The sequence below is a fragment of the Musa acuminata genome, chromosome BXJ2-7 (assembly GCF_036884655.1).
Source record: "Musa acuminata AAA Group cultivar baxijiao chromosome BXJ2-7, Cavendish_Baxijiao_AAA, whole genome shotgun sequence".
Lineage (NCBI taxonomy): Eukaryota > Viridiplantae > Streptophyta > Magnoliopsida > Zingiberales > Musaceae > Musa > Musa acuminata.
In genome coordinates this window covers 10,167,835-10,184,196 of record NC_088344.1, presented here as the reverse complement: position 1 = coordinate 10,184,196, position 16,362 = coordinate 10,167,835, and the positions used below count along the sequence as shown (strand labels likewise).

Genomic DNA, 16,362 nt, shown 5'->3' with positions numbered 1-16,362 from the left:
CCTCGTTGTGCAGGAGGACTTTTGTGTTGAATTATGTTTTGGTTAGGAGATCGAAACCACAATGAAACCTAAAGATATATAGATGAGGAAGCAAATGATCGGTTTGTGGGAAATCTCTGATGGTAGCTCTATTTTATTTTTATTTTTATTTTTATTTGAAACTCTGAATTATCTCTCACCATCACCCTTGTAGTTCATTTGATTTATAGAAAAAAACAAAGGAAGATGTTTACAGGACACACGGGCTCCTTAGGGCAAATTTTTGTCACCATCTCCATCCCACTGTGATTATCTCCGTCCCTCATGTTGCTCGTCATCGATCACTGTCTTACCATAAGGTCTCATTATCCTTCCACTTGTCTATCTTCATCGTCACCACCTCCACCCTTGCCCTCATCCACTTCATCATCTTTAGCTCTCATTCACATTGACCCATGTTCTCATTCTTACCTCTATGTCACGGATAAACTTTTAAACAAGATATTTGATGTAATGCTTATGTATGTCCGTGTTTTTTGGTATGTTCATACTTTGCCTAGTATGTAGAGGAACAGTCGAAGGCTTAATAGTCTCATTTTAGTTGGGTTTGGTGGTCGCTTTAGGCTTGTAAATAAAGTTTGTGTCATGTGGACACTTGTGAGAGATTTTCGGTCTGTAATAGACCATTTTAACCCTTTTATTGTGCAACTGTTCAGAGCTTATAAAGTCTGTTTGTAATTTGCATTGTCTATGAAGTGTTTCCTGGAATGTTTACTTATAGATCCCGAATGAGGCGTTTTCTCTAACTCGTTCTCTCTTTTGTGGGTCCTAAGGGATCGTGGGAGGTTTCGGGGAGGTTGACCTTTGCGGATGGACATGCAAGGATGCCGCACGACTTAAGTAAAATCAACTAAATTCGTAACATCTCATCATTACTATTATTGTCCTCATATAATTAATGCAAACCGAGTTTGGTTCACATTATCTCACTTTGCTATCGCTGGCTTCCAATAAACAAACATATCATGAAGACACGTTGCCGCGTTATATGAAGGAATGTATTACTCTGAACCTTCTCGTCTCCTGATGCTACTGTGAAGAGAGAGGACCGGAGCATGTCTGATAACACAATGTGCAAGCTGGGGAAGAGCCGAAGAGGGTGAATGAAGTACACCCGTCGTGCAGAGTGGAAAACTACGAATCTATTCCCACTTATCGTAGCTTATTAATTATTATGCACCTGCCAAACCACTACGGTGCACCTCCCAAAGCAGTGCGAAGGCACAGTCGAGGGGCACACCCCGTGTGTCGCCGTAGGCTCTACGTCGTGCGGCGAACAAACCGTCGGAGGAGGAGCCGTATGTGCCTCTATAACCACGCTCGCGAGTCTCCTCTGCCCCAGCAAAACACAAGCCGCCCAATTCCGTCCCCAACCCTCCGCTTTTGAGCATTCTTTCCCTCCCACTCCACGGGCATTCCCGCTGCCGCTGCTGTTGCCCCCCGAGCTTCCTCGATCGCCCCGTCCTCTCTCTCTCTCTCTCTCCTCGGTTTCATTAATGCCTTTCTCTCTTTCTTTCCTATTTTAGTAAAACGATGACATAGTGACGAGGGATGAGGAGAACAGAGCATATGTGGTGGCAGCACCGCCGAAAGCTTTGCTTTTGGCAACTCATGGCATCCGAGTTATTTTACTACTCTCGAGTGACATCAAAGCGTGAACTAAACCCTACACAAAAATACAGAGAAGAAAAGGAAAGAAACAAAGCGATAGATTATTCCTGAGCGCAAGCTCCTGAAGCGGGGAATAGTTTTCGTCTTGTTGACTCTTCACGGTCATAGCAGCAGGTTTGTTTTAGTTTGCTTTTGCATTTCGATTTCTTTCTGTTGTGGTGTTTTGGAGGGCTGCACTGCTTAATTGTTTCTACCGATGACTTCTTGTACATATCTTTCCGGTGTTTGTAACTTGATTTCGTGATGCTCTGTAATCCATCACCGAGATCGCAGCTCAGACAGTCCTCTTGATCTATGTAGATCGATCTTCTATCATCTCCTGCTAATTTGGTTTTAGTTCGATGTCCGCCCTTTCTCACTCTTCACCTAGCTAAGATTTCTCCTTTTATTCCCGATTTCCATTCCATTCTTTTCCTTCGATTTCGACCTCTGCTGCCTCGCCTCGGAGGAGGAGATCTTTTATCGGAGGGGCGGAAGACATCGGTAGTGTATGCCAGTGCTTGCAGAGGAACAGTAGTCAGTAAACAAGACGAAAGAGTAGAGAAACAACTATGCCAGCTTCCGGTGGTGATGGTTGTAGGCGCGAGGCTGCAACTCATTTCTCGGCTGTCATATACACCGAGCATGTCGCAAGTAATGTGCGAGTGAAGCACAGGGTTTCTTCCGTGGCCCCTTAAATAGTCATCACGTCTTCTCTGTCTCTCTCCCTTCCTCTCCTTGCCCCCAGCAAGAAAACAACCATTGCACATGATTGCTCCCTGCTGCGTAGCCCTTCGTCTTTTTCCTCACGTAATTTCTTCGAAAGACCATTAATTTCCCCCCTTCTTTTCGCATAAAAATAAGAAGCCCGAAGAGATCCATCTCCTCGCTTTATCATCTTCATGGTATCAATTGCTTTGATTTGTTTTGTCTTCTGAGGGAATGGACTCACCTGATTGGCCGTCGGAGCGCATGCAATGCGGTAGTTCGTGCTGCATGCTTGCATGCTCTGTTGTTCATCCTCCTAGTTTTCTTTTCTCTTTCTCCTTGCTCTAATTAAGTGATTGGATTGCACTAAATCCGAAGGACTCGGGACACCGTTGAGGGCAATTAGCTGATTTGAAATCTTACCTTGGCCCGATCAGTGTTCCTAATCACTTTCACCCAAATCCGAGGATAACTACTAGAACGAGCCTTGCACTTGCACTTGCACTTGCACTTCAAAAGTTACAGAATAATTAGAACGGAGAATTATTACCACCTCTGTTGGCTTCTGAATTCCCTCGCAGCTCTTTACCTTTCCTTCCCCTTGTGAAGTTGGTTGATCCTGAAACGATGCTCGGTCCCCGCGCTACGCAACCCTTTTCCTGTTTCCTGCTCTCTCTTCTCTCGCCGGGGTCAAACAAGGTGGAAGAAGTGGCCTTCTGGAGGCCACAGTTAATCCATCGAGTAGTGAGTGCAAACTCTTGCCCACCACCGCTGTAACACTCCGACACATCTGCTCAACGCCTGCGGCTGCTATAGCTACTACTGATACTGATGCTCCGCTTTGTCCCATGGCCTGTTTGGGGAAGAGCGAAACTTGTCCTTGCTACCACTATTGCGTAGCCTAAATCCGAGCCCACCAGGCCACCAAAAAAGTTCGAAGTCCCTCGCATGACGACACACCTTAGCTACGGTGTGTAATACTGTCTTCCTTGCCGTAGATCCTTCTGATACGTTTGAATTCATTGCAAGAACGAGGTCCGCAGAGGGGTTTCAACCTCTAAACGTGGCTTTTGATTGTATTAGGGAGGAACAGGCCAGGCTTAAGTACGGTGAGGAAACAGGTGGCGTCTACATTAGCAAAACAGTAGCGGCCAGCAGCAGCTACGACATTGTGAGGTTCAACATTGAGCTTACGACATAAAGCCTGTTGTTAGCCTTCCTACAGCCTTCGAATTCTACGTTGATTTATCATCTCTTCTTCCCGTTACCAAGGGAGATTGCTCATTAATGTTGTACCCAAAAGTCCAAAAAAATATTCTCTACAGCCGTACCTCTGTGGAAGATGTCAATGCTTTGATCCATGCCTATCTCTGCTAGCTATCACTGTAAAAAAGCCAGCCAAACACCCTCCTGTCTAAACCTTCTGCTCCTCTGCCTTGTCTTTCCTCTGTTGTCCATAGAATAGATGCTCATAGCTGGATAGAGGTGGCCGAGCCATGCTGGCAGTAGTAGAGACAGAGCGCAGCTGCTTCCATCGGTCGACGTACACTGGTGAGATGCCCGTCCGGCAGATGCCCAAGGACCCTAAGGGGGAGAAGTCTTTCATCTCAAAGAAACCCTTGCAGAACTGCATGAACCAGCAGAAGCTCCACGGCGGGTGCCCACTGCAGGAAATGAAGAAGAACATGGAACGGAGGCGAGGACGAAGAAAGGGGAAAACCGACGTGGATCCGGCGACGGAAATAGAAACGGGACTAAGCATTGGCCCCCCTGTCTCGAGCAAAGGTATCTTCTTCTGCCGGCGGCCGGGGTTTGGACAGGTGGGTTCCAGGTGCATTGTCAAGGCCAATCATTTCCTTGCCGAGTTGACCAACAAGGATTTGATTCAGTACGATGTAAGTATAAGATTGTCAAATCAGTGACCTGTTAGTCAATGTTAGAATCTTATCATCATTGGAATCGTAATTATCGGTGGTCACAGGTCACAATTACGCCAGAGGTGAGCTCCCGAAGTATGAACAGAGCCATTATGTCCGAATTGGTGAGACTGTACCGAGAGATTGAGTTGGGCATGAAGCTTCCTGCTTATGATGGAAGGAAGAACCTCTACACAGCTGGGTATTTGCCTTTCAATTCAAAGGAGTTCGTCATAAAGCTTGTAGAGGAGGATGACAGGATAGGGATTGCAAGGTCGGTCGTTATCATGCTCTTTTCTTTATCTTCATGCTTCTTGTTCCTGTACGTATGCTTGCAATTGTTCTGGAAAGGAGCTTAGAAGTTTAAACTTTTCCATTGAAGAGAGAAGGAATACAGAGTAGCGATCAAGTTTGTAGCTCGAGCAGAGATTTACCATTTGCAGCAGCTTATAGCTGGGAGGCAGACTGATGCACCTCAGGAAGCCCTGCAGGTTCTCGATATTGTTCTGAGGGAATTGTCGAACCAGAGGTGCCTTTTATTCAAAGGAAAAAGATTATCTATCATTCTTTAGCTTGTGAACAATTCGTGATTGTTCTGTATAAAGTGTTTTCTAGGTACATACCTGTTGGGAGATCGTTCTATTCTCCGGATATCAGGAAACCACAATGGCTGGGTGATGGTTTACAATCATGGTGTGGTTTCTATCAGAGTATTAGACCTACACAGATGGGACTATCTCTAAATATTGGTAGGACTTGTGTGTCTATTCCTCGTATGTTGTTCATCATCAACACATGTTATTCTATCCATCGCTTCATTCCATTTCTCTTGATTAATTATATTGCGTTTTACCATCAGATATGTCCTCCACGGCTTTCATCGAACCACTTCCTGTGATGGAATTTGCAGCTCAGATCCTGGGAAAGGATGTACTGTCAAAGCCTTTGTCAGATGCTGAGTGTATCAAGGTATATTGATATGATATGTAGGACAAAAATTCCAGTCTGCTAGATGGTTTTGCTCAGAAAATTATTGTTATTTTTCTTTTGAATATAAAAGCTTGGATGTCAATCTGCAAGAATGTAGCTACTTTTATTTTCTTTATACCTCACCACTAATTTCTTAAAATTTGAGGCTGTATACAGTCTGCTTTCAATCAATTTTCTGGTGTGAGATGATTATTGACAATTTATCAAGCTTTATATCATTTTTACCTACTACCATATTTGATATTGAGTATAAAATATATGGTGATTTTGTATCACTTTTATGCTATGCTAGTGGCACTCATGTGATTTACTTATGTTGAATAGATTAAAAAGGCTTTGAGAGGAGTGAAAGTTGAAGTCACTCATAGAGAAAATGTGAGGCGAAAATATCGAATTTCAGGGCTGACCTCCCAACCTACTCGTGAATTGATGTAAGAGTTATATTTGGATATTATTGTTTGTACTAATTTGATTTACTAATAAACTGCATTCTGATCAAAGGATCTCGGAGTAACTTGTATGGTGAATCATAGCATCTATAGCAAACATATTTATTGAAGATACGCACATCACGCAACATACTGAAGACTTGAATAAATCCTATCGTCACAATAACTTGTTTACCCAATAAAAGAATAATCTGGCTGACAAATATGATATAATAAGTTTATTCTTCGAGTTAGTAATCTTAACTAAGCATGTGTTACACACATAGTTCACGTTTATTTATATGTGGTATTATTTTGTATCAGTGTTTGCCTAAAATGCTGTTCTTGTTAATCATTTTATCTGGAAATAGGAGTCCTCTTTTCTTCTTCTCAAGATTTTAATCTTCCCTTTCTACAGTTTTCCAGTCGATGAGCAAATGAATATGAAATCTGTGGTTGAGTACTTCAAAGAGATGTATGGGTTCACAATTCAGCACTCTCATCTTCCATGTCTACAAGTGGGAAATCAGAAGAAAGCAAATTATTTGCCAATGGAGGTGAGCCTTATACTTGTAGTAGTGCAATCCATTAACCAATTAATTTTAAGAACAATTTGACATGCAATTTGAAATGTAATATACAGGCTTGCAAGATAGTTGAGGGTCAAAGATACACAAAGAGGTTGAACGATAAGCAAATTACTTCACTTCTAAAAGTTACGTGCCAGAGACCCAGAGAACAGGAAAAGGACATTTTGCAGGTCTAGTATCTACCCTGGTTTTATGGAATAACCATGTCAAAGGCCCACATTTGACACTTTGATTTGCTTTCCACTTTCATGTCTATGCCATGAACTAGGTGTAATGGGCCATTTCTTGCATAGAATTGTCATGGAATGCTGCTTAGTTTCCTCTCACCTCTTACAAAAATGATCATTATGTAGTATCATCTCTTGTTCGCTTGCAAGATATTGTACTTATTTTGCAATGAGGCTATACATGTTTAAGTTGCTTTGCAATATTTAATTCCCGTGACAGAAAGTTGTCTACTGGTCTATGTCCAGAGTCCTAGCTGAATTAATTCGGGACTGGTTTTGCTGATCTATGACAATCTAAGGAACTGAGATACATGATTTTCTTCTTCTTGAATATTATAAGTACCAATATATCTTTAATTTATGTAGCCAGTATAGAATACCAAATTGATTCTATGTTCGAACTTAAAAAAGAATGACTGTGGCCATTAGGCAGTCTAGACAGTTAAAGCACTGACTGAGGACAACCTAGGCACTTCCATCTCCTTGGTCCTACAAATAGAACTCTTTGTATCATGATGACACACATCATCTTTGGTGAAAGTGAGAGTTTTTGGACCTGAATTTGCCAAAGTCACATTCGCTGTGGTTGCTGAGGCCAGTCTATAACCATCTGCTCCCCGATAGAATCCTGTCTTGTACCTGAGGATCCTATCATCTCAGTTTGGTGGGACAACAATGTTATAACTAGCAATTAACTTTGTTTTTTGAATATACTGCCTTCCAAAAAATAATGTGCTCCTATTTTAAATTGTCGATTCATTATGCTTTCATGAAATATTTGTAATTGATGCTCACGAACTAGTATGTATATTCGGTGCCCAAATTGTAATGGGTTGTTAATTCACTATTTTCAGACAGTTATTCAAAATGAGTATGAACAAGATCCATATGCAAACGAGTTTGGTATCAACGTTAGCTCCAAGCTAACCACGGTAGAAGCGAGAGTTCTGCCTGCTCCATGGGTAATTGTGAATATCATATAGTGGAATGAAAAAGCTATCTACTGGTTTACTTCATATTGTATCATCAATGCTATGCTGATGTACATATCTACTTAATTTGCTTTGTAAAGCTAAAATATCATGACACTGGAAAAGAGAAACAGTGTTTACCTCATGTTGGTCAGTGGAATATGATGAACAAGGTAATTGCTGCTAATTCAGAATTGGCAGATATCTATCTTCTCAGAGTAATAAATTAACTAGTATGGAATGCAGATATTCATATTTATGTCCACTGTAACCTGCCATTTCAATGCAGAAAGTGATTAATGGATGCACAATAAATCATTGGGCCTGTATTAACTTCTCAAGAGGTGTTCAAGAAAACACGGCTTTTGGTTTTTGTCAAGAGCTAGCACAAATGTGCCAAATATCTGGCATGGTAATCTTTCCATGATCTTGGTAGACCATTTTATCTTGAGAAAAATAAGTCAAATGTGCTTCAGTGCATCAAGTCGATGAGAGATTTACTAGCTTTTACCCAATTTATTTCATAGAGCACTGTAACTAATTACATGGTTTGCATGTTTCAGAAATTCAATTGTGAACCAGTAATACCAGTCTACTCTGCAAAGCCAGAGCAAGTGGAGACGGCTCTTAAACATGTATACAGTGCAGCAATGAACAAACTCAAAGGAAAAGAGCTTGAGTTACTTATTGCCATCCTTCCAGACAACAATGGCTCTTTATATGGTATGTCTGCATTTCACATTTTTCATCATCTGTCTCCACTAGAGATTATACATGATAATTTTGGTGCTTGCTCTTCTTAAAGTTTGATGCTTTTATACCCTCCTCATCCAAAACAGCTGCTATTTATTAAGCTTCTTCATTTCGTATAATTCAGAATCTTTATAATAGTGACTGCAAATCTCTTTTTTGATCATTTTGTTTCATTTTTTTTAAGGTGATCTTAAACGAATATGTGAAACTGATCTGGGATTAATATCCCAATGCTGCTTAACAAAGCATGTGTTTAAAACTGGCAAACAGTATCTGGCAAATGTCTCACTCAAAATTAATGTGAAGGTAAGTGCTGCACTTCATAGTTTGATTTTGTCCTTGGAAGAGTCAGTCTCCTATGTACTTCAAAAGTTTCAAGCTGCTTAGGGAATATTTTCTCTGTGGCTTGTGCAGATGGGAGGAAGAAATACAGTCCTTTTAGATGCTATAAGTTGGAGAATTCCATTGGTCAGTGATATACCAACCATAATATTTGGAGCAGATGTCACTCATCCTGAAACTGGAGAGGATTCTGGTCCATCAATTGCTGCTGTACCAATAGATCTGCCTAACTTCTTGAAGTTTAAACACATGCCACCTACTTGTCGTGATGTCAATTCCTTTCTCTATCTAAATTTCTTGTGATTTCAGGTTGTTGCGTCCCAGGATTGGCCTGAGGTCACAAAATATGCTGGACTTGTGTGTGCTCAGGCTCATCGACAAGAACTCATTCAGGATCTATTCAAGACATGGAATGATCCTCAGCGGGGTACTGTTACTGGTGGCATGATCAGGTTTTCTTTACCTTCCTGCCAAGATGACCTCTTCCACATTTGGAGCATGGTTTCATGGGGTTGTTCGTTAATGGCTAGTTGTCGCTTATATCCATAATGCAATAAATTTTAGCATTTGCAGCCCAACTACTCTGTCACAAGTATTCTTTGTAGTAGATAACCTGTATGCAACTTGGAATTAAATATTTTGTTGGAAGTTCATGTTCTTCACTAAGATTTGTCTTCTCTATCCTATATGCTAAACGGCAAGGGATTGACATGGACATTGATATTGTAGTGTCGACTTTGTCAAACTTCTGAGTTCTGATTCATCAACAAGAATGCCATTTTTTCCTGAACTTTATACCTGTAAAATGGAAATGTTTCAATCTGTCTTCATTGAGATGTTTCTATTCAATTTCTACAGGGAACTTCTAATATCTTTCAGAAAAGCAACAGGACAGAAACCATTGAGGATAATCTTCTATAGGTGCTATCTTCTGTTATGCGATTTCATTTAAGCAATTCTTTTGGATATAAATTGTTAAGCAGTGAACTCATTGCTCCTCTATTGCCATTGTTTTATATATCACCATAACTTACATTTTGTTTTCTTGCTTCCTTCAATCTTCTTGCAGGGATGGAGTAAGCGAAGGACAATTTTACCAAGTTCTATTGCACGAAGTAGATGCTATTCGAAAGGTCGATATGATCCTCATCTTTTACGACATAACTATTTGTGCCTTATTAGTGTTTCTCACTAACTCACTTTTTGTAGGCATGTGCATCTTTAGAACCAAATTATCAGCCTCCTGTGACTTTTGTGGTGGTACAGAAGCGTCATCATACGAGACTATTTGCTAACAACCACAAGGATCGGAGTAGCACAGACAAGAGCGGCAATATCCTACCTGGTAACCGTTGTTCAACTTATTTTTTACTTGATCATTGGAGATGTTGAATCATTATATTAAGTTAACACTTGAATGTTGTCAATGTTCCATTAAGAATGAGATTCTGAAAGTTCTAAACCATTCTAGTCAATAGGGAATAGTGTCACTATGACTTTCCTTTCAAATATCGGTCAGAACAATCCAGACCCTTGCTGTGCTCATGGAACTATTGTCTCACCAATGGTTTTTTGTGGCAGGTACCGTGGTTGATTCTAAGATTTGTCATCCTACCGAATTCGACTTCTATCTCTGCAGTCATTCTGGGATCCAGGTTTGGTCATGACATTCCTTAGCAACATGTTAATTTCATTGGTTATATTAACATGTGTGTGACCAACTGGATTGACAGGGTACGAGTCGGCCAGCACATTACCATGTACTGTGGGATGAGAACAATTTCACGGCCGACGAGATGCAGATCCTGACAAATAACCTCTGTTACACGTAAAGAGACACTTGTAACAAATTTTACTGCATATATTACATGCAAGCTTTTCTTTTTTATATAAGGTTAGTGTGTGTTTGCAGGTATGCTCGGTGCACTCGTTCTGTCTCAGTTGGTATGTTCTACTCTTAAATGATGCAAAAGTTTCTCATTTTTTGGTAGAATGTGGACCAACATATGCTATGTGGTTATATGCATCTTTCTTGCCTCATGCTTTGGCACTTCAACCGATGACCAAATATATGTTTGGGTGCTTTTTAAGAAGCAATTTCAGTATTTTCATGCATGATTTCTAAAGTGATAGCTGAAGCTAATCTGTATGATCCATCAGCCATTAGTATCAGATTTAAGAATATGTGCACGTCTATAATCGGAACCTCCACCACAAATCTTTGAACATTTGGTGTAGAAGAAGAGACTAAAATTCCATAAGTATCAGATTTAACATATGCTATGTGGTTATATGCATCTTTCTTGCCTCATGCTTTGGCAACCAAAGACCAAATATATGTTTGGGCGCTTTTTAAGAAGCAATTTCAGTATTTTCATGCATGATTTCTAAAGTGATAGCTGAAGCTAATCTGTATGATCCATCAGCCATTAGTATCAGATTTAAGAATATGTGCACGTCTATAATCGGAACCTCCACCACAAATCTTTGAACATTTGGTGTAGAAGAAGAGACTAAAATTCCATAAGTCTCAGATTTAACATATGCTATGTGGTTATATGCATCTTTCTTGCCTCATGCTTTGGCAACCAAAGACCAAATATATGTTTGGGCGCTTTTTAAGAAGCAATTTCAGTATTTTCATGCATGATTTCTAAAGTGATAGCTGAAGCTAATCTGTATGATCCATCAGCCATTAGTATCAGATTTAAGAATATGTGCACGTCTATAATCGGAACCTCCACCACAAATCTTTGAACATTTGGTGTAGAAGAAGAGACTAAAATTCCATAAGTATCAGATTTAACATATGCTATGTGGTTATATGCATCTTTCTTGCCTCATGCTTTGGCAACCAAAGACCAAATATATGTCTGGGCGCTTTTTAAGAAGCAATTTCAGTATTTTCATGCATGATTTCTAAAGTGATAGCTGAAGCTAATCTGTATGATCCATCAGCCATTAGTATCAGATTTAAGAATATGTGCACGTCTATAATCGGAACCTCCACCACAAATCTTTGAACATTTGGTGTAGAAGAAGAGACTAAAATTCCATAAGTCTCAGATTTAACATATGCTATGTGGTTATATGCATCTTTCTTGCCTCATGCTTTGGCAACCAAAGACCAAATATATGTTTGGGCGCTTTTTAAGAAGCAATTTCAGTATTTTCATGCATGATTTCTAAAGTGATAGCTGAAGCTAATCTGTATGATCCATCAGCCATTAGTATCAGATTTAAGAATATGTGTACATCTATAATCGGAACCTCCACCACAAATCTTTGAACATTTGGTGTAGAAGAAGAGACTAAAATACCTTAAGTATCAGATTTAACAGCTGCTTCTGTAAATTTTGCTTGAGATTTCTGAGTCTTTCCTCTCTTTTGATTGGAGCAGTGCCACCCGCATATTATGCTCATCTAGCTGCATTCAGAGCCCGGTTCTATATGGATCCAAATATATCAGAGAATTCGCCGACACCAAGCATGGGCTCTGTGAAACCTCTGCCTGCATTAAAAGAGAAGGTGAAGCAAGTGATGTTCTACTGCTGAGGCAGAAAGCAGGAGAATTACTTGTACATCAATGTTGCATTTACAGTGTAGAGGAGAGCAGTTCATCACAGTTTTCCGACAGAATGGAAATTGCCAACAAAGCTGAATGAAGTGCACCATCCATACTCTGTACAGTTATTAGATCAGAAATGACTACTACATCTTCCATATCAAATACAAGCTTAGGCCAAGGGGTTTACATTGTTCCAGACATGTACCTACTTATAAAGGTGTCTATGTATATGCCAAGTAAGCTATCCTCTTTCTTGTGCTTATAGGAACATGGTTTGTCTTACCATCATGAATCTCATTCTGCTATAGAAAGGGATTTCTGTGTTACCTATTGAAAGTTTTAATGGGCATCCTGTTTCGGACTTCTTTTAGTTCTTGTTAGATTCTGTGACTCAATAATTTAAGATAAGATATATATTAAATATCTAATTAGATTTTTATTAGAGTTAATAATCAATAAAAAGGAAGTTCATATCTTATGAAAGTATGAAGATAGTAGGAGTCTAGCTTTGACATCAAAAGTATTGATTGTGATACTAGTTTCCAATCCTGACAGCTCTAATATCAATTATTAGGACTATGATCAACACCGAAGAGGTCGTAAACCTGTAGGACTATGATCGATAAGGCGGACAGGACCACTATGATCGGATAAGGTAGAGAGAAAAAAAATCTCAGATCCTTCTATCGATATTATCTTTTAAGATTTTTTTTTTAAGGTATTATGTACTTAATTTCTGTTGCCATTAATTTTGAATCCAATTGTATCAGTGGTGTATCAGACAGACATGGGCGGTGAAAAGGTGTGGTGGTTGGTTCGGGGATTAGACGAGGCTACATGTGCTGCTACCCTATCACGGGGCCGGACGATGAGCCCAAGGCCACATGCATGGAGGACCCACTTATGGCTTCCTGTACAATTAAACGAAGCCCGAGTTGAGCAGGTGAAGTCATTGCATTAATGGCAACGGCATTCGTGGTAGGGAAGGAGGGCAAGTGTTGTGGCTCGGGACAGACTTAGGTAGGACGAAGACCACCTAACCAGCCGCCAATCCCTGCGAAACCACCGCATCCTGCCATGGACCCCACCCCACCCCACCGAACCATGTCATTGTCTCCACGTGCCCGCATTTATCCTTGCGAAGCAGCAGCGGATTCTCGCGTGTGAGGTCAGGGTAGGATATACGTTGACTAGCTCTACGTACGTACGAGAGATGGGTTGCCGTCTTTCACGTCTCATGGTTCCTACTTGGGCACAAAGGACGTCTACTTCGGCCTCATACCTCGACAGTCGTTTGAATTTTATCTTCGAAACATTACTATAATTATGACTAATGGTGCTGACAAATTGATGGGACCAAATGTTGACCTCCTATAGATGAATTCATGTGCTTCTTAGATCATTGGAAGAAGGAAGGCATTTGCGAAGGTGCGGACGTCGGCCCTTCCATCTGCAAGTCCCATCCTAATTGCCTCCAGATCATGGCAATTTGCCAGCAGTGCTATCTGACTTCTTTTCACTTAATAGTGGTCCTAATTGCATAAAGAAATTAGCATTACATAATATATTAGACAGGCCATGAAAGATAGATAGATAGCCCTTACGACTTTCTTGAAGATTTGGCATCAAGATCCGTTGATCGATCAGTGAAGTCCTCCAATTGATTATTATTACTTCTCCTTGTCAAATCATAGGGTAGCTCGCTATAAATGCGGGAAAGATCTTAGCTGGAGAACAAGAAAGGAAAATGCCAAAAGTGGACCCTATGACGCATTTCTGACTGAATGCAAGCAAATGATTACTTCATTAGTAACTCGTCGTCCGGCCTTTTAATACGATAACAAGACGTTTCAATCGTGTGGAATCACCGGTGAGGAACGATGAACGGGGTTACGGTAAGGAACGAAAAGTAAGTCGAAGCTACCAATGGCCACGAGTCCTGAGGAGAGTTATGGGTAGATTGTGGGCAGAAGTACCATAGGTTAAGCTGTCGTCGTATCTGAAACTCCGAGTGGAAACACAAGAAGCAAGTACTAGAGGTTGAGCACAACCAGACCAAGCAGTACGATTACTGACATCGATCTACTTGAGTCTATTATATGTCAAATGTGAATTCTGTATTCCGGATTTCCTAAACATGGACCAAAAACGTGAAATGATACAGGTGGTGGAGCAAGCAGACTTAATTTTCACCACATAGTATTAGCATAGCGATAGGTGTTGTTTTGTCAGATCGCTTCTTCGTGTTGATGAATAAATAAAATGAACGGACGACTGACTCTCTCGACGCCTCTCTTCCGACACTCAAGTCGGAGAAGATTTCTTTACGAGGTATAGATCCCAATCTTTTGGACTCCGTAAGAAAGAAAAGAAGCTGAGGATGAGGTTTCTTTCTTTTATTTGTGTGTCTCTCTGGCCTCTCTTTTATTGTCGTGTTGTCCTGTAAAGGTCGGAGCATGATGTACTGTCGATGAGGATTTCATGAAGCTACGCGGGACATGAATCACGTTGTTTATTTTGGGATAGTTAATTACGGTCGCGAGATGTGATTGCAATAAACAGATCGATGGCAAGTCTCCTTTTACACTAATCGTGGAACCGGCGAGACTTGTCGACATTGCAATTTGCATGAGAGCTTGATCTTGTTAAAATAATAGTATACGTCGACAGGAGGAACAATATAGTAGTAGTATGTGAGCACGTAACAGGGCATGCAGAAGAAGTTACTCTCATCACAAAGGTATGACTCATTAAAGTTGTGTTGATTAAACACAAGGTTAATGATGGAGGAGACGACATATATCATAGAAATCCATCATCATCCATCCACATCCCGTCGCCCACTTCCGTTTTCTCCCTGCTGCCAGGATCTCATCTTAACCAAAATTTAGGCCAAAAGGGACGGCATAGAGCTGCATTGTCAGAGCTCGCTCCATTTTCATCACCCTGTATCAGTGAATCTCCTGAAGATGATGAACACACAACTTGACACTCCCGGACAAAGCTTTTTGTACAATTATTTATTGCCATGTGACCTGCAACAACAACCTTACAAGGCAACGAGACAACGTCGGGGACCCTTGTCATTATCACTATTAATTATTCCCAAACAAAAATTTTTGCTTCTGGAATAATCCTAAAACTTGTATATGAATGAGAGAAGGCATTACATGGATTCGTAAGAGGGTCGGTCCATGGATACTTCGCTTTCATATAGAAATAATCTCACTTCTTGGGCAGTATCTGTTTGAGGACTAGAGATAATTAAACTGGTTGGTAGAGAACGAACCCATCAAACATGTTCGAGATGAGTAGTGCGCCTGCGGGTCACGTCGGAAAGGTTTCTGGTGGTGGTGATAAGACAGGTGACATCACCCACCACTCGGTCCGGGAAGTAATAATACTGAGGCTGTCCTCTTGCCCCAAGAGCGGGGCCCATTAATCAACCACTCGGGCCCCATGTACGTGGGCCGCAATTTGGTCGGGGTGGTTGCTCGCACCGCGTGCAAATTCCAAGCAGCGAAAGCTCCAAGGGCCCCCCCGCGACCCTCCACCTCATCGTCGTCTGTTTTGAGATTCCAAATACATATGCATTAATGAAAATATTAAAGGATGCATATTTGCATGGCGTGGAATGCTCCACCTTAGACGGTGTTTTGGTTTCTTGTTCTTTCCTTCTTTATATTTATCGTGGACGATGGCTATTGTTTGTTGCTCTGCATGTGTCCTTATGTAAGCGCATCCTTCCAAGATCAACCCCAGGTTTAACCGATGTCCTTCCTCTGGGCCCTTTGAGCCGACGACTGAAGGCCCCTCTCTGTCTAATTTAATCTGTTCATCCATTTCAAGTTCGCTTCTTGATGTCTGAATTGCCTACTCCGACACACAGCATTTAGCTGTACTCCATACTACATAATATAGAAAAGACCCGTCGTGGGTCTCACCATGCTCCTCCTCTGTCTTCTCTGAAGGTCCTTAATAATTCCAAGAAGCCGAGACATGACCACAAAGTCCTGCGTTGCATGGAGTATCTAAATCCTTGAGTAGCTTGTCATGGTTTATATCACTTCAAGTTTCCCTACATACCACCTGGAAGAATAAGAATAATACCTCGGTAACCTTGTGGTATTTCCATGTGATGGTTTCCTAGGACAACACGACTGCTGACTCTTTGTGATGC

The 16,362-nt window shown here is 41.0% G+C and overlaps 1 protein-coding gene across 2 annotated transcripts; it reads left to right on the top strand.

The window, feature by feature from the left end:
- Positions 1 to 1,320: 1,320 nt before the first annotated feature.
- On the top strand, positions 1,321 to 12,552 carry LOC103991559 (protein argonaute PNH1). 2 transcript variants are annotated; one of them, XM_065117095.1, is made up of 23 exons: positions 1,321 to 1,824; positions 3,858 to 4,292; positions 4,379 to 4,587; positions 4,696 to 4,842; positions 4,929 to 5,062; positions 5,173 to 5,282; positions 5,628 to 5,734; positions 6,150 to 6,288; positions 6,375 to 6,491; positions 7,403 to 7,510; positions 7,621 to 7,692; positions 7,809 to 7,931; positions 8,083 to 8,242; positions 8,457 to 8,578; positions 8,687 to 8,740; positions 8,924 to 9,066; positions 9,473 to 9,535; positions 9,684 to 9,747; positions 9,824 to 9,959; positions 10,196 to 10,269; positions 10,348 to 10,442; positions 10,527 to 10,558; positions 12,015 to 12,552. In XM_065117095.1, the coding sequence occupies exons 2-23, from the start codon at positions 3,894 to 3,896 to the stop codon at positions 12,167 to 12,169; spliced, it is 2,763 nt and encodes a 920-aa protein (XP_064973167.1). In that variant the 5' UTR covers positions 1,321 to 1,824; positions 3,858 to 3,893; the 3' UTR covers positions 12,170 to 12,552. The 2 variants fall into 2 exon arrangements, with proteins under 2 accessions (XP_064973167.1, XP_009409326.2); XM_009411051.3 differs by having other exon boundaries at positions 1,322 to 1,824; positions 8,687 to 8,824.
- Positions 12,553 to 16,362: the final 3,810 nt, after the last annotated feature.

What these genes read in the sequence shown, in the direction of transcription:
- LOC103991559 (XM_009411051.3), top strand. Translation starts at nt 3,894, where the DNA reads ATGCTGGCAGTAGTAGAGACAGAGCGCAGCTGCTTCCATCGGTCGACG. An exon ending in AGGGAATTGTCGAACCAGAG is followed by an intron (nt 4,843 to 4,928) that starts GTGCCTTTTATT and finishes AGTGTTTTCTAG; the next exon opens with GTACATACCTGTTGGGAGAT. An exon ending in GTTACTGGTGGCATGATCAG is followed by an intron (nt 9,067 to 9,472) that starts GTTTTCTTTACC and finishes CAATTTCTACAG; the next exon opens with GGAACTTCTAATATCTTTCA.